Source organism: Bufo gargarizans, chromosome 8, assembly GCF_014858855.1.
Source record: "Bufo gargarizans isolate SCDJY-AF-19 chromosome 8, ASM1485885v1, whole genome shotgun sequence".
Classification (NCBI taxonomy): Eukaryota; Metazoa; Chordata; class Amphibia; order Anura; family Bufonidae; genus Bufo; species Bufo gargarizans.
Genome location: NC_058087.1, coordinates 186,488,437 through 186,512,225, shown reverse-complemented (window position 1 = coordinate 186,512,225; position 23,789 = coordinate 186,488,437). Strand labels below are relative to the sequence as shown.

Below are 23,789 nucleotides of genomic sequence, written 5' to 3'. Positions count from 1 at the left end.
AGGGGTTAAGTTTTCTCAATTGATAAATTAACAAAAGGCACGAGTTTATTAATTAAAATTTCAGCAACATTTTAAGCTTCTCTTTTCATCTCTAAAGACAACAAAGCGACATGCCTAATTCCGGCTCGTATCCAACTCCATGTGTCAGACCCAGAACCTCAGCTCACCTCGTTACTGGTTCTTTATCATATCCAATAAACTCACCCATTTTGCCATGGTGACGAAACATCAGAGACAGAAAGGGATGGCAGCGAAGGGGCTCTCATCCCTATAGGGGTCAGATCGGATATGCGAAAAAAACAAGAGCGGAAAATTCCAGAGAAGAGAAAATTATAATAACGGCAACATACGGACGTCATCTACGGTATATATATATATATATATATATATATATATAGTGTGTGGCTGCTAAACCTCCTGAATAACAATACCCCAATGTATAAAACTATGTACAAGAATATAACTACTATAATACTGCCTCCTATGTACAAGAATAGAACTACTATAATACTGCTCCTATGTACAGGAATATAACTGCTATAATACTGCTCCTATGTACAAGAATATAACTACTATAATACTGCTCCTATGTACAAGAATATAACTACTATAATACTGCCTCCTATGTACAAGAATATAACTACTATAATACTGCTCCTATGTACAAGAATATAACTACTATAATACTGCCTCCTATGTACAGGAATATAACTACTATAATACTGCCTCCTATATACAGGAATATAACTACTATAATACTGCCTCCTATGTACAAGAATATAACTACTATAATACTGCCTCCTATGTACAAGAATATAACTACTATAATACTGCCTCCTATGTACAAGAATATAACTACTATAATACTGCTCCTATGTACAAGAATATAACTACTATAATACTGCCTACTATGTACAAGAATATAACTACTATAATACTGCCTCCTATGTACAGGAATATAACTACTATAATACTGCCTCCTATGTACAAGAATATAACTACTATAATACTGCCTCCTATGTATAAGAATAAAACTACTATAATACTGCTCCTATGTACAAGAATATAACTTCTATAATACTGCTCCTATGTATAGGAATATAACTACTATAATACTGCTCCTATGTACAAGAATATAACTACTATAATACTGCCTCCTATATACAAGAATATAACTACTATAATACTGCCTCCTATGTACAAGAATATAACTACTATAATACTCCTCCTATGTACAAGAATATAACTACTATAATACTGCCTCCTATGTATAAGAATATAACTACTATAATACTGCTCCTATGTACAGAATATAACTACTATAATACTGCTCCTATGTACAAGAATATAACTACTATAATACTGCCTCCTATGTACAAGAATATAACTACTATAATACTCCTCCTATGTACAAGAATATAACTACTATAATACTGCTCCTATGTACAAGAATATAACTACTATAATACTCCTCCTATGTACAAGAATATAACTACTATAATACTGCTCCTATGTACAAGAATATAACTACTATAATACTGCCTCCTATGTACAAGAATATAACTACTATAATACTGCCTCCTATGTACAGGAATATAACTACTATAATACTGCTCCTATGTACAAGAATATAACTACTATAATACTGCCTCCTATGTATAAGAATATAACTACTATAATACTGATCCTATGTACAAGAATATAACTACTATAATATTACCTCCTATGTACAAGAATATAACTACTATAATACTGCCTCCTATGTACAAGAACATAACTACTATAATACTGCTCCTATGTACAAGAATATAACTACTATAATACTGCTCCTATGTACAGGAATATAACTACTATAATACTGCTCCTATGTACAAGAATATAACTACTATAATACTGCCTCCTATGTACAAGAATATAACTACTATAATACTGCTCCTATGTACAAGGATATAACTACTATAATACTGCCTCCTATGTACAATAATATAACTGCTATAATACCGCTCCTATGTACAAGAATATAACTACTATAATACTGCTCCTAAGTACAGGAATATAACTACTATAATACTGCTCCTTGTAGACCTCTCATATTTGTGTCAGTATTTATATAGTAGTTATGGCGGTGATATGATATGTATCTGCTCGTTATCTGCAGTAGTCACATGACTGTTGTCTTCATTTTTTAGTTTGTGGAATCTCATTATTATACACCGCTATTATAACCAGAATCCTTTGTCGCTGCCTTGTTCGTGATTCATCATGTCCCTAGATCCCCATCTGAAGGCTTACTGTTAAACAGGGCGGTATTATCTGGCACGTGAGAGGAGAGACTCCCTCTGAACGTTATTCTCTGGGCGCTGCTTTTTCTGCACTCACCTTTGCCCTGCATATTTAGACTTTGTTTTTAGTGTAAATTGCAGAGTGTGTTATAGCGCAGATACTATATGGCGGGCATATTTAATGGTGTGTTTTGAGCTGTCTATAGGGCTGTTCCACTGATCATTTTATGGTCAAGCTATATGGGACTTCTATGTGGGCAATATATCTATTTATTTTGAACCGTCGGGTGGTATTATTTACACTGTAGGGCAGTTATACTGACAGTATGTGGTGGAATTATTTGTAGGCATTTTAGGGCATTGCATAACATAAAAAAATGTGGGCAATGTGCATTACAGTTACTGTATATTTTATGCTTTTATTATATATCACCTAGTTATTTGAGCATTGTTTGGTGCTATTATGTTTCACTGTGTGGCATTGCTACATGGGCACTAGATGGTGGCATTATTTGGGTGCTTTTTGCTGGTTTTAGTTGCACACTGCATGGCACTGGCATATGAAGAGCACGTGACTTAATTATGTGGGTAGTGTATGGCATTGCTATGCAAGCACTATGTGGTGGTATCATTGTGCACTGTATGGTGGTATTATTGGACACTGCAGAGTAATATTGCTGGAGCCTTTAATCCTTAGTTGCCCCACCAACCATTTTATCCTGCGTGATTTAAGATATCACCGACACCCAGAACAATTAGTGACGCTCGGTGATGACCCCCTCCCCCCATAAGGATGGAGACCATCGCCTTAAAGCATAACTCCGCTTGTCATGTATTATACTCCAGTCACACCCAGAGCTGCATTCACAATCCTGCATGTTGCCCTTGGGGTTGTCAACAGGTCATTGTCAGACGGCTACCATATGGTGTGGATCTCCGCTAACAAGAAATCGTCATGATTGTGAGTGCAGCTTTGGATGTGACTGGAGTATAAAATACAATCTAGGCAGATAATGAGTTAGTTCCTTGGTGATGAACAGGGGAAAAACACAGAAAATGGAGGAAAAGTGTGTGGCCGGGAGCAAGATGCCCGCTACCCAGCACCCTGCGGCATATACCTGGTGGGCATCATGGGTACATATCTCATCCCGGGGGGGTCAGGAGGAGTTATGTCCCTGTCCTGACGCCTTATTATAAATGGCTACAAAGTATCCACAGGAGGATAGAGAGCTGATACATGAGATCCTCCAGACTATAATACCGCAGCCAGAATGGGATATTACATTGGTGGGATAACAGGGCCATATAGCATCATATGGTAAATACATAGCATAAATACGCTACATAACAGTGCCCTATAGTACTATAAGGAAAACATATACCAGTGCTATATAGTATCATACAGTAAATACATAGCACTGCCATATAGTGTCATAAATACATAACAGTTCCTTAGAGTACTGTAAGGAAAATATATAATAGTTCTTATATAGTATCATACAGAACATACATAATAGTGTCATATAGTACTCTAAGGAACATACACAGTATAATAGTGCCATATAGCTGTTAAAGGTAAATATATAACAGTGCCATAGAGTACTAGAAGGAAAATATAGAATAGTGCTATATAGTATCATATGGTAAATACATAGCAGTGCCCTGTAGTGCCATAAGGTAAATATATAATGGTGCCATATACTACGGTATGCCACTGGTGCCATATAATGCCATCAAGTAAATACATAACACTGCCATATAGTGCTATAAGGGAAATATATAACAGGGTCATAGAGTACTAGAAGGAAAATATAGAATAGTGCTATATAGTATCATATGGTAAATACATAGCATAAGGTAAATATATAATGGTGCCATATACTACGTTATGCCACTGTATAACAGTGCCATATAGTGCTATAAGGGAAATATATAACAGGGTCATAGAGTACAATAAGGTAGATGTATCACAGAGTCATATCGTGCTATAAGGTGACTATATAATAGTGCCATATGGTGGCATAAAGTAATTGTAGAGCAGTTCCATAAGGTAAACACATAGCACTGCCATATAGTGCGCTGTCCGGACCCCCGCCATCTGATGTTACTGACATATCCTGTGTATCCCGAGGACAGGCCGTCAATATCAAAACTCCTTTAATTCATGTAGAACCAGAAGTAACTTTGTCACTTCTTTTCGTCCCAGTTTCAATACCTCTGCTTGCTGCCTGTGAATGGGAACATGTTTAATGACATTCAGAGGCTGACAATACTTTGGGTTTGTTACAACCCAATCCTCTGTGAGGTCAACACTTCAGCTCTCTCCTGTCCTGAGGGTTTGTTACAATGTATCAGTTCAAAGTCCAGACTGGATACAACTGTAACAAACCCTCAGCTGTTTAAATGTATTAGGTCAGGGGTCGGCTTTTCAGCCTCTGGGTGTCAAAAAGAATGTTTCTATTTACTGACAGAAAACAGAGATCTTGAAAAGAGTGAAGAACGGATATCGGCAGTATATTACGTTACATGGCTGCAGTGTTCGGAGTCTAGTGCGCGGAGAATGAGAGCGTGAAACGCGTCAGTGGATTAGAGGTGACGGGCGATTTTCTGCTAGGTGTCGACGCTTTTATACGACCCCCTCATCCATGCAAGCATCCTAATAAGTGCATATTGTAGGTGACGCCGGCGCCGTCCAATCCCATCACATCAAACCATCACCCGCCGCTGAGCCGCACGCGTTTCACACTCAACTGGTTATTCTCCCGGAGGTCCTGACGCTTCTGATCACCGTCCACAGATTCACGGCCAGGGCAAGGGATGATGAGTATCATAGCCAGGGTCGTGATGAGAGGTAACGGCATACCCCAGGAGTACCTGCAGGGAGTGTTACTGATAGGTCAGCCTTCTTAAAGCGACAGTAACCACACAAATTCTCAGGCTTGCCTTCAGGAGTATGAGGAAGCTGTCACCCAGCTTTTCTAGGGGCAGAAAATCTAAAAGGCTAAATAGAATTCATAGCACAGTGACAGAAGACGACAAATCAAGGACTTTTAGGTGTACTGGCCCTTTAAATCCATTACTACATAGAGTGTCGGCCGCAGTCAATATGGAACCGCCATTAAGTAAATGACTGAATTAGGTTTCCCGTCCACGTGGTCTGATTGTGGTCGCTCTCGCAGCATCCAGGCCGATGTCACATATAACATCCCCGCCCTCGATAAATCTAGTAGGCTGCACCATTTCTATAGATGGCACCGCAGGGGTTAATATCGCTGTCCGGTTTCACTGATTTTCAGTATTTTTTTCCGGATAGATTATTTTTCCTGGAAGTTCCTCACGGATAATTCTCCTAAAGAGAGACCCCGGAGTCTGAATGAGAGAAAGTGAAAAACGCGCCCGCGGTCCGTGACGTCGCCATGTGTTATACATGTGACACAGAATGAGACAGACTGATTGTGTGACACAGGATGAGACAGACTATGATTGTGTGACACAGGATTAGACAGACTGTGATTGTGTGACACAGAATGAGACAGACTATGATTGTGTGACACAGAGCGAGACAGACTATGATTGTGTGACACAGGATGAGACAGACTGTGATTGTGTGACACAGGATGAGACAGACTATGATTGTGTGACACAGGATGAGACAGACTGTGATTGTGTGACACAGGATTAGACAGACTGTGATTGTGTGACACAGAATGAGACAGACTAGGATTGTGTGACACAGGATGAGACAGACTATGATTGTGTGACACAGGATGAGACAGACTGTGATTGTGTGACACAGGATGAGACAGACTATGATTGTGTGACACAAGATGAGACAGACTATGATTGTGTGACACAGGATGAGACAGACTATGATTGTGTGACACAGGATGAGACAGACTATGATTGTGTGACACAGGATGAGACAGACTATGATTGTGTGACACAGGATGAGACAGACTATGATTGTGTGACACAGGATGAGACAGACTATGATTGTGTGACACAGGATGAGACAGACTGTGATTGTGTGACACAGAATGAGACAGACTATGATTGTGTGACACAGAATGAGACAGACTATGATTGTGTGACACAGGATGAGACAGACTGTGATTGTGTGACACAGAATGAGACAGACTATGATTGTGTGACACAGAATGAGACAGACTGTGATTGTGTGACACAGGATGAGACAGACTGTGATTGTGTGACACAGGATGAGACAGACTGTGATTGTGTGACACAGGATGAGACAGACTGTGATTGTGTGACACAGAATGAGACAGACTGTGATTGTGTGACACAGAAAGAGACAGACTGTGATTGTGTGACACAGGATGAGACAGACCGATTGTGTGACACAGGATGAGACAGACTATGATTGTGTGACACAGGATGAGACAGACTATGATTGTGTGACACAGGATGAGACAGACTATGATTGTGTGACACAGGATGAGACAGACTATGATTGTGTGACACAGGATGAGACAGACTATGATTGTGTGACACAGGATGAGACAGACTGTGATTGTGTGACACAGGATGAGACAGACTATGATTGTGTGACACAGGATGAGACAGACTATGATTGTGTGACACAGGATGAGACAGACTATGATTGTGTGACACAGAATGAGACAGACTATGATTGTGTGACACAGGATGAGACAGACTATGATTGTGTGACACAGAATGAGACAGACTATGATTGTGTGACACAGGATGAGACAGACTATGATTGTGTGACACAGGATGAGACAGACTATGATTGTGTGACACAGAAAGAGACAGACTATGATTGTGTGACACAGGATGAGACAGACTGTGATTGTGCGACACAGAATGAGACAGACTATGATTGTGCGACACGGGATGAGACAGACTGATTGTGTGACACATAATGAGACAGACTATGATTGTGTGACACGGGATGAGACAGACTGTGATTGTGTGACACAGGATGAGACAGACTATGATTGTGTGACACAGGATTAGACAGACTGTGATTGTGTGACACAGAATGAGACAGACTAGGATTGTGTGACACAGGATGAGACAGACTATGATTGTGCGACACATAATGAGACAGACTGTGATTGTGTGACACAGGATTAGACAGACTATGATTGTGTGACACGGGATTAGACAGACTATGATTGTGTGACACAGGATGAGACAGACTATGATTGTGTGACACAGGATGAGACAGACTATGATTGTGTGACACAGGATTAGACAGACTATGATTGTGTGACACAGGATGAGACAGACTATGATTGTGTGACACAGGATGAGACAGACTATGATTGTGTGACACAGGATTAGACAGACTATGATTGTGTGACACAGGATGAGACAGACTATGATTGTGTGACACAGGATGAGACAGACTGTGATTGTGTGACACAGGATGAGACAGACTATGATTGTGTGACACAGGATGAGACAGACTATGATTGTGTGACACAGGATGAGACAGACTATGATTGTGTGACACAGGATGAGACAGACTATGATTGTAGGACACAGGATGAGACAGACTATGATTGTGGGACACAGGATGAAACAGACTATGATTGTGTGACACAGGATGAGACAGACTATGATTGTGTGACACAGGATGAGACAGACTATGATTGTGTGACACAGAATGAGACAGACTATGATTGTGTGACACAGGATGAGACAGACTATGATTGTGTGACACAGAATGAGACAGACTATGATTGTGTGACACAGGATGAGACAGACTATGATTGTGTGACACAGGATGAGACAGACTATGATTGTGTGACACAGAAAGAGACAGACTATGATTGTGTGACACAGGATGAGACAGACTGTGATTGTGCGACACAGAATGAGACAGACTATGATTGTGCGACACGGGATGAGACAGACTGATTGTGTGACACATAATGAGACAGACTATGATTGTGTGACACGGGATGAGACAGACTGTGATTGTGTGACACAGGATGAGACAGACTATGATTGTGTGACACAGGATTAGACAGACTGTGATTGTGTGACACAGAATGAGACAGACTAGGATTGTGTGACACAGGATGAGACAGACTATGATTGTGCGACACATAATGAGACAGACTGTGATTGTGTGACACAGGATTAGACAGACTATGATTGTGTGACACGGGATTAGACAGACTATGATTGTGTGACACAGGATGAGACAGACTATGATTGTGTGACACAGGATGAGACAGACTATGATTGTGTGACACAGGATTAGACAGACTATGATTGTGTGACACAGGATGAGACAGACTATGATTGTGTGACACAGGATGAGACAGACTATGATTGTGTGACACAGGATTAGACAGACTATGATTGTGTGACACAGGATGAGACAGACTATGATTGTGTGACACAGGATGAGACAGACTGTGATTGTGTGACACAGGATGAGACAGACTATGATTGTGTGACACAGGATGAGACAGACTATGATTGTGTGACACAGGATGAGACAGACTATGATTGTGTGACACAGGATGAGACAGACTATGATTGTAGGACACAGGATGAGACAGACTATGATTGTGGGACACAGGATGAGACAGACTATGATTGTGTGACACAGGATGAGACAGACTATGATTGTGTGACACAGGATGAGACAGACTATGATTGTGTGACACAGGATGAGACAGACTATGATTGTGTGACACAGGATGAGACAGACTATGATTGTGTGACACAGGATGAGACAGACTATGATTGTAGGACACAGGATACAATGTTTCCGATACCCTTTAGTGATACAGATAAATACTTTGTATCTTATTTTGTCAGGTCCCAGTATCGGTTCCGTCAGGTCCCAGTATCGGTTCCGTCAGATCCCAGTATCGGTTCCGTCAGGTCCCAGTATCGGTTCCGTCAGGTCCCAGTATCGGTTCCGTCAGGTCCCAGTATCGGTTCCGTCAGTTCCCAGTATCGGTTCCGTCAGATCCCAGTATCGGTTCCGTCAGGTCCCAGTATCGGTTCCGTCAGGTCCCAGTATCGGTTCCGTCAGGTCCCAGTATCGGTTCCGTCAGTTCCCAGTATCGGTTCCGTCAGGTCCCAGTATCGGTTCCGTCAGGTCCCAGTATCGGTTCCGTCAGGTCCCAGTATCGGTTCCGTCAGGTCCTAGTATCGGTTCCGTCAGGTCCCAGTATCGGTTCCGTCAGGTCCCAGTATCGGTTCCGTCAGGTCCCAGTATCGGTTCCGTCAGGTCCCAGTATCTGTTCCGTCAGTTCCCAGTATCGGTTCCGTGAGGTCCCAGTATCGGTTCCGTCAGGTCCCAGTATCGGTTCAGTCAGTTCCCAGTATCGGTTCCGTCAGGTCCCAGTATCGGTTCCGTCAGGTCCCAGTATTGGTTCCGTCAGGTCCCAGTATCGGTTCCGTCAGGTCCCGGTTCCGTCAGGTCCCAGTATCGGTTCCGTCAGGTCCCAGTATCGGTTCCGTCAGGTCGCAGTATCGGTTCCGTCAGGTCCCAGTATCGGTTCAGTCAGGTCCCAGTATCGGTTCCGTCAGGTCCCAGTATCGGTTCCGTCAGGTCCCAGTATCGGTTCCGTCAGGTCCCAGTATCGGTTCCGTCAGGTCCCAGTATCGGTTCCGTCGGGTCCCAGTATCGGTTCCGTCGGGTCCCAGTATCGGTTCCGTCAGGTCCCAGTATCGGTTCCGGGGGCAGAGGATAAACACGTTTGTAGATTATAATCGGATGTAATGAAGGGAAATGAACAGAAAGACAGAAAAGAAAAATCTATAAAAATGTCAATTGTGATGAAGATTTGCAGAAGAGATGGAGAGCAGGACCAGTAATGACTGGTAATGACTGGTAATGACTGGTAATGACGATGCTGCGATGCTCCCTGCAGCACAAATCAATAATGCTGAGAGTTTTTCAGACGCTTTACTTTTGATCACAAACTGCATTGTGTTTTATACTCTAGTCACACCCAAGGCTGCATTCAGTATCCTGCTGGAGTCAAAGCAATGCCGGAAATAAATAAATGACTGGAGAAGACTGAACTAGACTCCAGTCCCTGTAACAGGTCTGTAATAAAAAGATCCATGTCGGACTGAAACGCGTCCCAGTGGCTTATGTGCATCGGTGACTCTGAGTTAAAAAATATCCTCCTTTAGGGCTCATGCACACGAAACGTATTTTCTTTCCGCTTCCATTCCGGGTTTTTTTGCAGACCGTATGCGGAACCATTCACTTCAATGGGTCCGCAAAAACTGCCCTTACTGCGAGGCGTTTCAAGCCAACACCAAGACTTTTTATTTATTTTTATTATTCTGTCTTGGGTCAAAATGCATCAGTGATTTAAGTGCTTTCCGGGCTGGTAAGGAAAAAAAATATACAAATATGTGCTGAACTGAAACGCATCGTAGGGATTGACAATGAGAATAAATGACCCTGTCACTTTGATGTGCCGGTCTTCTTAAAACAGACAAATAATCCTGCGCTGGATTGAAATGCGTCACTGTGATTGAAGTATATTGATGACCCCATGTGTGGAAAAATATATCCCAGTCTCAGTGATGGGTCTGATCTTTTTCAAAGAGACGACTAAAAACTAGGTTACATAGAAATGAAACGCGTCTTGTCAACTGGACTCCAGTCATTATGAAGTGTTCATTGAGTTAACACACAGACTGAAGATGATCTGTGCTAGACTGAAATGCGTTGCAACTGGACAGTTTTCTTAATAAAAAAAATTCAGACCATATAAGATCTGAAGACTGAAATGCGTCACAGTGAATGGAGGATGTGATTCCTTGCAGGCTCCCCCATGCACTCAAATCACTGGGATTATAGCCACATTGATGCGTTTCAATCCCTTCATAATAGACCCCCCTGAGTGCACTGCCGAGTATAATGTGTGACTCATTTTGACCCAGCACACAGACCATTTGATCTGTGCTGGACTGAAACGCATCATCATTTAGTGTGATGAGTGTCGAAGTGATTAAAAAGACCCATGTTGGAGCAAAATGCATTTCACTGAAACACCTTTTAACCCTTCAGAATCAGACTAACAAAGATCTACTGTGGATCGAAATGCGTCACACTGACTTTAGAAGGAAATAAAATGGTCTAGAAGTTTACGCATTTTGGTCAACATGATTTTTTTTCAAACATGCCACAGTGACTGATGTGTATTGGTGAGTTTCCGCTGAAAACTAATACCCAGCCGCTGCGATGCGTTTCAGTCCAGCATGATTTTTTTTTTTTTTTAATGACTGAAAAAAAAATGCCAACTTGATTCGGTAACTGTAGCGGATGTCTCCTCAAATAGTTACCAGTATATTAAAGTAAAAGGTCACCGTGATGCATTTCAATCCACGGCCCGAAACGCGTTGGCTTCAAAGTCTATTTATGGACTGTGAGAGGTTAATTCACGCTCTGTATACCTGGGGACATCATCCGGCGGAGCCTCAGTGACATTAAACAATGTTGCGCTGACGCGCCAGCTGCGGTCCCGGGACCGACACCGCGAAGCGTCTTCAAGGAATTGCAATTATTTACTTTAATTAAATCTGGAAGAGAGCGGAGCTGTAATCACAACCATATGAATAATACAAGCCCCGGCTGCCAGTGTGCTAGACTACAACTCTCATCAGATCTCTCTCTCGCAGCCCCCTGACCTCCATGATCATTGGTTTCCTATTACCCAGGGAGTGTTTACCATGCAGTCTCGGTCCCCTACCCAAGCCGATTTAGAACTACAGCTCCCAGCCTCCGTCAGGGCATGCTGGGAGTTGTAGTTAGAGAACATTCTCCTAGAAGCTTAGATCGGCCTCACCCATGACCATGATACAATTAACCCTCCTTTCAGCAGAGAGATTCCTTCTACCGCCATGTCTGCTGACGCTGCAGCGCCCGCGGAGACCGCATCCCTTGGCGGGTCCTCCCTAAATGAGGGTGAGGCCAACTTAGAATGGGCCCCTAGTTTTTAGGGGCCCCATAGCAGGAGCCCTTGCTCTATCCCCCTTTCCTATATACTGGCACAGAGGTTGCACCACAATGTACAAGATGTATAGACACTATATCCTCCTCCCCACCATAGCACTGCGCGTGATGCAGTGGTGGTGACCCCGCTGTCACAGACGTCACGCAGCCGCCCCACTGATTACGCCTCCGATGTACGCCATAGACACACGATTATATGTCTAATCAGAGTGATCAGCTGTCAAGGGCCCAGCGCAGAGATAACATTAGGGCCCTTGTGTCTTATACTGGAAGCAGTGGTTCTGTCCCTGCTCTATTATATTCTGAATGACACAGCACCACCTGCTGGACACTGCTCAGTACTGCAGCTGCCTGGAATTTTCATCCTACTGGTGGCCCCACCACTGGCGCTACTACAGGGGCCCCCCATCCCAACTCACTAGAAGGACTCATGCACGCTGCCGCCCCTTACAACTCTATGGAAGACAAGTGTTCATATGAGTGCTACACTGTAACAAACTGTCAGCTGTGACCTTATGCAAAAAAAATAAGAGTGTTGCCATTCACAGACAGCAAGCAGTGATCTTAAGAAGGGAGAAGCAACGAAGGTCGCAGTACTTTTCATGATACAATGAGCAAGCGGAAGGTGAAAAAAAGTGTTTCCTTTAGAAAGCTGACGAGGGGCAGCGAGGGCAGGGTGAGGTAAGTGGGCAGGCAGTGGGCGCACCTACCATAGAACACAGGATTGCTTTGAACTGGTTTCATTGAGTTTCCTGCAGTCACCACCAGGGGGAGCTCACTGCCCACAGATGTATACAAGAAGGCGGTGGGCACCCTCTAGTGGTAATTTTACCAGGGGAGCAATATGTGCCAAGGTGCAGCTCTGACCCCCGTTACATGTTTGGGAGGCTGGATTAACCCCTTGCCTTCTGGAGCATACGTTACAGCCTCCGGCAGAGTTGGGTTTAGTGATGAACCAACGATTGAGCCAGGAGGCGATCAATACATCTACGCGGATCCCCCGCTATGATACATTGTAACAAACCATCAGAGAGGCTTGTGCAGCAGCTGCGGATGGGGTGACCCCGTCCTAGGAACGTCTCACCTATCCACAGGACAACTCCTTTGTCTAAGGGCTCGTTCACACAAACGTTTTTTGCGCTCCGTATACGGAACCATTTATTTCAATGGTTCCGTAAAAAAAAAAAACCGAAATGTACTCCGTATGCATTTCGTTTCCGTATTTCCGTTCCCTTGAAAGATAAAACATGTCCTATTATTGCCCACAAATCATGTTCGGTGGCTCAATTCAAGTCAATGGGTCCGCAAAAAAAAACGGAACACATACGGAATGTACTCCGTAGGTCTTCCGCATCTGTTCCGTTTTTGTGGAACCATCTATTGAAAATGTTATGCCCAGCCCAATTTTTTCTATGTAATTACTGTATACTGTATATGCCATACGGAAAAATGGAACGGAACCGGAAACACTACTGAAACAGAAAAACAGAAAAGCGGATCCGTTGAAAACGGAACGCAAAACACTGAAAAAAGCCAACCGGTCGTGTGAACGAGCCCTAAGACCGCATACAATTGTATGGACACAGGACTGGAACCTCTGAAGGCAAACAAGAGCGTTCTCATTCACTGACAGCAAGCAGAGGTTTTGACAGTGAAACAAAGTATACAGAGAACAGTGGACTCTGAGTCAGTCTTTTCTCATGTTCTGCGCAGGAGCAGGACCCGGTCCCTGCCGCTTCTCCTGCTTCACACAGGTGTCAGGCCGCCCCGCAGCAGCTCTCAGCTCGTCCCCCCCCCCCTCCCCTCCTCCGCAGGTTGTCATACAGGTTCCCACACCTGGGCGGTCAGTTATGCTCTGGGCACACCTACCCACTGTGCACACCTACCCACTGTGCAGGAAGCAGGAAGAAGACGAGCTGTGACACAGGCTGCCCACTCCTCAGCAGGTACGTACCCCCCACCCCCCCAGTGTGTGGACCCCCCATTACTTGTAGGACCCCTGCGGTATAATCACAGCCATGTCTGCTCTGTGTACAGGAGAGGGAGCGTCACAATGTCACAGCCCATCCGCCAGCGCTGCGGTATCATATAGCAGAACCTATGTGCCTCATGCACCCGAGATCCCCTATAGCCTCAGCCTTAAAGGGGGCTTCCAGTTTTTCACCATTTTCAAGGCCTCTGCTTACTGTCAGTGAATGAGTGAATCCAGAGGTTAAAACCCGTCCTGTCCCAGTATTTCTCACAGCTGAGGGTTTGCTACAATTGCATCCAGATTAGACAATGAGCTAAAGGCATCAGCACAAGCTCTCCCGTGACAGTGTGTCAGTGCAGGAAAATGTCTGGATACAACTATAAAGGACCCCCAGCTGTGAGGACAAACTATGTTCTCATTCGCTGACAGCAAGCAGAGATCTGGAGCTGAAAAACACTGCGCGCGCAGGTATGGAGGAGGAAGTGGAGCCGCACACAACATACCGCATACCTGTGAGGAACAGGATGATGGCCGCCTGGGTCGGGGGGATCACAACCCCCATCATGTCATGTTAAACATTGTCACTATGATAGGCATTCCTGTATTGTCACTGTGGTTGGCACTGCTATATGGTCACTATGGTTGGTATATTATATGGTCACTATGGTTGGTATTACTATACGGTCACTATGGTTGGTATATTATATGGTCACTATGGTTGGTATTACTATATGGTGGCTATGGTTGGTATATTATACGGTCACTATGGTTGGTATATTATACGGTCACTATGGTTGGTATTACTATATGGTCACTGTGGTTGGTATTACTATACGGTCACTATGGTTGGTATATTATACGGTCACTATGGTTGGTATTACTATATGGTCACTATGGTTGGTATTACTATACGGTCACTATGGTTGGTATATTATACGGTCACTATGGTTGGTATATTATACGGTCACTATGGTTGGTATTACTATATGGTCACTGTGGTTGGTATTACTATACGGTCACTATGGTTGGTATATTATACGGTCACTATGGTTGGTATTACTATATGGTCACTATGGTTGGTATTACTATACGGTCACTATGGTTGGTATTACTATACGGTCACTATGGTTGGTATTACTATACGGTCACTATGGTTGGTATTACTATATGGTCACTATGGTTGGTATTATATGGTCACTATGGTTGGTATTACTATACGGTCACTATGGTTGGTATTACTATATGGTCACTATGGTTGGTATTATTATACGGTCACTATGGTTGGTATTATACGGTCACTATGGTTGGTATTATTATAGTCTCATACTGTTGGCATCATTATATGATCAGTGTGTCTGGTATAGGGTCGCTATGTGAAGTATCATTAATGTTGGCACTATTACATGGGCACTAATATGTCTGCTCTTACATGGGCCCTATGATTACAGGAGCCTCACTATCTGATACTGTTGTATGGGCAGTAAGGCGTCTGCTGCTCCTGTATTGCAGCTCAGGTTGAGGGTTCTGTAGGACATGCACTATATTTGGCGCTCTGTTATTTCAGCACTATATGGCGGTAGTATGACATGCACAGACAAAGATCCTATAATACACCGACACATAATAGCTCTCGTCTCCTTCTCACTTCTAATCTGCGGGCTGCGGCATCTGATGGGACAAATGAAAGACGCAGGTAAATCATGTTCTGGCGACACAACAAGGACGTCTAATATTTATCTTGCGGTATAAGGTGCAGCCAGTACACAGACCGCCAGGCCTGAGCTCCCAGTGGAAATGACAACCCTACCCGCCTGGAGCTGGGTGCACTTACCTGCCCCTACCATTACATCTCTCTGACTGCTGCGCAGAGACGGTTACAGGACCAGTAGGGGGCAGACTGACAACTATTATAGGCGTCATGGGAGGGGAACCAGACAGTCCGAAGTCCATCAGGGGAAATGTCCGCCTGGCCGCAGCTTTACCCATCAAAATCAGCTTTTTGCCAGCGTGTCAGAGTCAGATCCATGTCAACTAGATGCTGTCCAGGGCAGTTCCAATCTGCTAGATGGTAACCATCAACAAGCAGGCTCGCCGCTGCTGACAGATCCCACTGCCATAGTTCATGGCTGACCTAGGACAGTCAGGCTCATTAGCAAATGTACCTAATTGCATACGACGTGTTAATAGGGAGCCAGTACCATAGATAATTCCCTAGCAGCATGCTGATGGTTTCCAGGAAGAAACATACCCTAAAATAAATAAATGGAAAAAAGAAATAAAGTAACAATGACGTAAACAAAACAGGAAACGATACATTTAGTTCTAACTCGTTCGTCGCGGCAACAAGACAACAAGTAAACGTCACCCGTCGGGCTGAATGCAAATCTCAGCGAGGTCACGACTTGGGTGGTGAACGTCCTTCCCGCTGCCCTTACAGCTGCAGCGGGGTCCGTCACCCAGCTTTCCCGGGGTCCTGCACGGCGAGCGCAGTGATAGAGCCTCACAGATCCTAGAGGTACGACAACCTCAGCTGGAGCCGTAATGATGTCATACTGGTCGTCACCCAGCTTTCCCAGAAACAGATACAAGAAGAAGGGCTGGTTCACACAAACGATTTTTGCGTTCCGTATACGGTCCGTATACGGAACCATTAATTTCAATGGTTCCTGCAAAAAAACGGAATGTACTCAGTATACATTCCATTTCAGTATTTCCGTTTTTCCGTTCAAAGATAGAACATGGCCTATTATTGCCCGCAAATCACGTTCCGTGGCTCCATTCTAGTCAATGGGTCCGCAAAAAAAAACGGAACACATACGGAATGTACTCCATATGTCTTCCGTATCTGTTCCGTTTTTGCGGAACCATTGAAAATTTTATGCCCAGCCCAATTTTTTCTATGTAATTACTGTATACTGTATACGGAAAAACGGAACAGAAATATGACTGAAAAAAAAAAAAGGAAAAACGGATCCGGGAAAAACGGCCCGCAAAACACTGAAAAAGACATATGGTCGTGTGAACGAGCCCCATGTGTGAGGATTTCCCATTATGTTTTTTAGGCTACATGCACACGACCGTATGTGTTTTGCGGTCCGCCATCCGTGTTTTTTGTAACAATGCTTAAAACGGACAAGAATAGGACATGTTCTATTGTTATTGGAACGGACATACTGATGCGGACAGCACATGCATTTTTTACGGACCCATTGAAATAAATAGGTCCACATCCTATCCCCCCAAAAAACGGAACGAACACGGAAACAAACGTTCGTGTGCATGTAGCCTTATTGAGATGTTCTGGATCCGTAATTTTGCTGCGCAGACGCCGCGCTTTGCGCTGTAACGTTACTTGTCTCTTTTGATCTTGTAGGTAAGTTGCGGCGCCAAAGAAGAGAACGCCCCCACAATGTCCAGCGGTAATATCGGTCAGGAGCTGCAGGACCAGTGGAACGATGTGGTGGGACGGATTGCCACCAAGCAGATGTTCCAGTCAGACTGGGATATCGCCGCTTTCGTCATTTTCTTTGTTTTTATTGGTGAGAATTTGTTTGTCTTTATATTTTTTTTGTTGTGGGGGGCCCCCCCCCCCCCCCCCCCTGTAAAGCTGCTGGCGGTCACCCAACAAACCAGTGAAGCGCTCATTTGACGGGTGATCGCATTTCTCACACGGCATCTGAAATCATCGTCAGGTCGCCTCGTGTAAACAAGGATGTGCTGCTGACAACATGCAAAGTGAATGGGGAAGGAATGATCGTACTAACGATCATTCATCCACATTCTCATATGGCGGCTGATTGCATCTTTCACACGATATCTAAAATCGGCAGCAGGTCGCCTTGCGTAACCATGGATATGCAAAGTGAATGGGGAATGAACAATCGTAATAGCGATCATTCATCCCCCATTCATTTTGCATCGGGCTGTGTGAAAGGTACCTGAAACGAGGCGCTATCAACAACGGGCGCAATAACCAGCACCCATATTCAAGTCGATCGGCGCTCGTTTAACATGCCCTTAACATGTGACGTTGTAAAGTCAATGGAGGACGAATGATCGCCGCTACGATTGTTCGTTTCCTATTCACTTTGCATATGGTCGGCAGCAAATCCGTGATTGCCAAAGAAGGTGACCTTTGTTCACAGTGCAGCCACATAGCGCCCAAATAATACTGCCACTGGGTGTCCCTGTAGTGGACCCTCGGAGGGCTGGTGAAGTCGGATGGCCGGTTGTCACCCAGCCGCAGGATGAACATAGACAGCAGCAGTAGAGCTGTGCGCCTGCGCTGGATACAATGTCACGTATTGCTTCTTCCCTCTTTGATGTGGCTTCATCTTGTTACTACGTAGCCGCGCACCCATCTGTCTCCTGTCATCTCCGTCCCCAGGGCTCATCCTCCTCCTCATCCTCCTGGTTCTAATCAGATGTTTTTGCTGCTGTTGTTGTGACTGCGATTCCCAAGTGGACAAGGTAATGCATGTCTCTGCCTGACGAGAGCGCCGCGCCCTCCGACCGAGTTGTCATCTCCGCTGCACATCGGGCACCCCGGTTATTAAAGGGTCTCTGACATCGGCGATGTGCTAACGTCAGCAGAACACAACTGTGCGACTTATATCTCCGTGCCCGCCGCCGTTCGCGCTAAATAATGACTTTTATAATATGCAAATGAGCCTCTAGGTGCCAGTGGGGCGTCGCTGCAGCACCTAGAGGCTCCGTCCTCTCACCGCTTGGCACGCCCTTGTAAAGGTCTCCTCCGTGCCCTGCAAATCCCGCGCCTGCGCCGTCCTTCACTTACTGCGCCTAAATTGAAAACGGACATAAAAACTGAAATAATCCTTTATGCAGAATTGAACCTTGTATGAGAAACATTCTAAAAAGTATCATCATATCATATACAAAAACTACTAACATATAGTGCACAAATAACACCGCCACACATCACAGGAATAATACTACCATCAAGAGCCTGAGAGCGATACTGGTATATAATGATACTGCTGTACATAAACCATACAAAACCACCATGCAGCTCCCAAATAATACCGCCATTCAGTGCCTGAATAACAGTACAAGGCAGCACCCAAAAAATACAGCCTTACGCTGACCAAATAATAGCGGAATAGAGCATCCAAGTAATACCACCATACAATGCCCAAATATATTAGTGCATAAGACATCCATGTAATCCCGCCATACAGAACCCAGATAACAGTACAAACAGCATCCAAGTAATACCGCCATAAAGTGCTCAAATAGTAGTATAGAACATCCAAATAACACCGCCACACATTGCCCAAATAATAAAACATTAGTGCACCCAAGTAATACTACCATACAGTACAGTAGAGCACATAATACTACCATACATTGCCCAAATAATAAAACAATAGTGCACCTAAGCAATACTACCATACAGTGCCCAAACAGTACAGTACAGTAGAGCACATAAGTAATACTACCACATAGTGCCCACATTATAGTACAAAAGAACATCCAAGCAATACTGCCATATAGTGTATGAACAACATTTCTAAAAAAAAATACTGTAACTATAAAATACTACATACAGTCACCACATAATGCATCTTTACAATTATAAATGTATAATACCGCACCGCAGGTCCCTGTGGCGTAGGCGCTTTACTGCACATTTGTCATTATCATGTTGTCAGAGTTAATAAATCCCCAAATAACGAGAAAATTCTACAACTAATCCAAGATCGACGTCTCTGGGGACAACAAATGGACCACATCCCATAATATTATCTATCAGTCGGTATTACATCCGCCATCCCCTACCTCCCCCATCCCCCCACCTCGGATAATGTTGCATTCTTTATTTTACAAGTTATTCAGCCATAGAAGAAAATGTTATTATTTGGGCTCCAGAGACTGAGGGAAGCGGTGATATCTGTGATAATGTCTGAAAACCCATCATCCCCCGTTACGGGGACCAGCGATCCCGGACGAGCCCCCAAAAAATCAGACATTGTATTAGCGACTTAGGATGGCGCAGAGGATGAGTCATAGGCATCAGTTATGCCATTCAACCTGATACAGCAGGAGTGTGAATATCAAACATGCAGCTGCACAGGGGCCCAATAAACAAGGGGCCCCAACAAACTAATAATTAATGGGGTTGTCCAGGTTCAGAGCTGCACCCGGACATGAGCTCGCCTTCACTAATGTAATATGTATGAGTGATCATTTCTAGCTCCGATGCCCCCCCTTGCCCTGCGCTATAACTTTTTCTTTACTACCGCTGGCTCCACATTAGTATGCGAGGCGGTGACTTACGCCTACCAGGGAGCCTGGCGATGTCACCAGCACAAATAGGCAGTCTTTAGCGCGGCCGTAGGATGTTTTACCGGCTACATTAGTGGCGGTGACGTCAACTGGTAGGTGGAAAACTTGCCCAGTAATAAGAGATCATTAAAAGAATCACGAGAGGGTCTAATCAGAAAGCAAGGGGCCCAAACATGTTCCTTGCACAGGGACCAAATGCTGTGTCTTCTCCAGTACCGCCACATACATTCACATGCATCACAGACTCCTTATCTGAAAAAGGAAACATGAATGACTGCATAATCTACACCGTAATAATGTGTTATCAACTAAAAGAGATAACGGCTCCTAATATATCACTAACGATAATGAGCAGACAGGAGCACGTCTGGACTGCGAATCATAAGTAATCACCGAGACAGCAGTATATTCCTGTACATAGGAGCAGTATTATAGTAGTTATATTCCTGTACATAGGAGGCAGTATTATAGTAGTTATATTCTTGTACATAGGAGGCAGTATTATAGTAGTTATATCCTTGTACATAGGAGGCAGTATTATAGTAGTTATATTCTTGTACATAGGAGGCAGTATTATAGTAGTTATATTCTTGTACATAGGAGCAGTATTACAGTAGTTATATTCTTGTACATAGGAGGCAGTATTATAGTAGTTATATTCCTGTACATAGGAGGCAGTATTACAGTAGTTATATTCTTGTACATAGGAGGCAGTATTATAGTAGTTATATTCTTGTACATAGGAGCAGTATTACAGTAGTTATATTCTTGTACATAGGAGGCAGTATTACAGTAGTTATATTCTTGTACATAGGAGGCAGTATTATAGTAGTTATATTCCTGTACATAGGAGGCAGTATTACAGTAGTTATATTCTTGTACATAGGAGGCAGTATTATAGTAGTTATATTCCTGTACATAGGAGCAGTATTATAGTAGTTATATTCCTGTACATAGGAGGCAGTATTATAGTAGTTATATTCTTGTACATAGGAGCAGTATTATAGTAGTTATATTCTTGTACATAGGAACAGTATTATAGTAGTTATATTCTTGTACATAGGAGGCAGTATTATAGTAGTTATATTCTTGTACATAGGAGGCAGTATTATAGTAGTTGTATTCTTGTACATAGGAGCAGTATTATAGTAGTTATATTCTTGTACATAGGAGGCAGTATTATAGTAGTTATATTCTTGTACATAGGAGCAGTATTATAGTAGTTATATTCTTGTACATAGGAGCAGTATTATAGTAGTTATATTCCTGTACATAGGAGCAGTATTATAGTAGTCATATTCTTGTACATAGGAGCAGTATTATAGTAGTTATATTCTTGTACATAGGAGGCAGTATTATAGTAGTTATATTCCTGTACATAGGAGGCAGTATTATAGTAGTTATATTCTTGTACATAGGAGGCAGTATTATAGTAGTTATATTCCTGTACATAGGAGCAGTATTATAGTAGTTATATTCCTGTACATAGGAGGCAGTATTATAGTAGTTATATTCTTGTACATAGGAGCAGTATTATAGTAGTTATATTCCTGTACATAGGAGCAGTATTATAGTAGTCATATTCTTGTACATAGGAGCAGTATTATAGTAGTTATATTCTTGTACATAGGAGGCAGTATTATAGTAGTTATATTCTTGTACATAGGAGGCAGTATTATAGTAGTTATATTCCTGTACATAGGAGGCAGTATTATAGTAGTTATATTCTTGTACATAGGAGGCAGTATTATAGTAGTTATATTCCTGTACATAGGAGCAGTATTATAGTAGTTATATTCCTGTACATAGGAGGCAGTATTATAGTAGTTATATTCTTGTACATAGGAGCAGTATTATAGTAGTTATATTCTTGTACATAGGAGCAGTATTATAGTAGTTATATTCCTGTACATAGGAGGCAGTATTATAGTAGTTATATTAATGTACATAGGAGGCAGTATTATAGTAGTTATATTCTTGTACATAGGAGGCAGTATTATAGTAGTTATATTCTTGTACATAGGAGGCAGTATTATAGTAGTTATATTCTTGTACATAGGAGAAGTATTATAGCAGTTATATTCCTGTACATAGGAGCAGTATTATAGCAGTTATATTCTTGTACATAGGAGGCAGTATTATAGTAGTTATATTCTTGTACATAGGAGGCAGTATTATAGTAGTTATATTCTTGTATATAGGGGTAGTATTATAGTAATTATATTTTTCTCTCTTTCTACAGAAAAAATACACACAAAAGGTTGGGGTTGATAATCTCGCTATGGAGCCATAACCCTCCCCATCCCTGGTTTGATGGACAGCTAATGGAGCCGATGAAATTGAACCACTGAGATCCTCTCACGCGCTGTGATTTTTGTCACTGAATGATTCTCATGAAAATATATATATACCACTTATTTATCTTGGGATTACTGTGATTTTATGATCTTGTAACATTTTATAAAAAAATCACTTCCATAGATGAGCAGATATGAATTATCACAGCTATAATGTGTTTTATATACATGGGGGGGAGAAACAGAACTGGATCGCACATCCACAATGCTATGCTTAGATCTAAATAAACTCGCTTCTCAGCGCCATATTGAAGTCTACAGCCCCCCATACTGCATGCTGTACAAGAGGCATTAGTGTACATTTTGATCAAAAGGCATAAGCCCGCTCACCACGTCAAGGTCTCCTCTTTTTATATACATTTCGACTAAGTTGCTTAAAAGGCCAAAACGTCTTTGCATCTGTCGCGTCCATTTTATTTCAATGCAATATTCGTGGTTTAGACGAGTGACCTATGTGTCATGAGGATAGATTATATCTCTCCAGTCACCTCCAGAGCTGCATTCAGAATTCCTTTGACAACAGACAGCAGTGGAACATTGTGGGCTCAGATATCAGGGGTGAACTAAACTGCAGCAACAGAAGGATTGTAAATGCAGCTTTGGATGCGACTAGAGTATAACTGCAAAAAAATTAACCCTCTCACTGCGTATATTAACTGCTTGGTGTTGCAGTCCTCTGTGCGGATTTCAGGATCTGCTGCCGGTTCTGCGTTTAAATAAAATGTTTGAAATAAAGTTTTTTTTTAAAATCATTTGTAGTCTGTGAGCTTTGTTTGTAAGGACTAGGGAGCACATAGAGACACGGGGGTCCCACAGCGTCAGTCACAATGCCCCCACACTGCAGGTCAAGAATGACTCTCTGTTCTAAGACTATATTCACACAC

At 42.9% G+C, this 23,789-nt stretch overlaps 1 protein-coding gene across 1 annotated transcript; it reads left to right on the top strand.

Moving 5' to 3' along the window:
- Nucleotides 1-14,084: 14,084 nt before the first annotated feature.
- On the top strand, nt 14,085-23,657 carry SMIM22 (small integral membrane protein 22). Its single transcript, XM_044304121.1, has 4 exons — nt 14,085-14,216; nt 17,616-17,781; nt 18,630-18,712; nt 22,791-23,657. The coding sequence occupies exons 2-4, from the start codon at nt 17,652-17,654 to the stop codon at nt 22,839-22,841; spliced, it is 264 nt and encodes an 87-aa protein (XP_044160056.1). The 5' UTR covers nt 14,085-14,216; nt 17,616-17,651; the 3' UTR covers nt 22,842-23,657.
- Nucleotides 23,658-23,789: the final 132 nt, after the last annotated feature.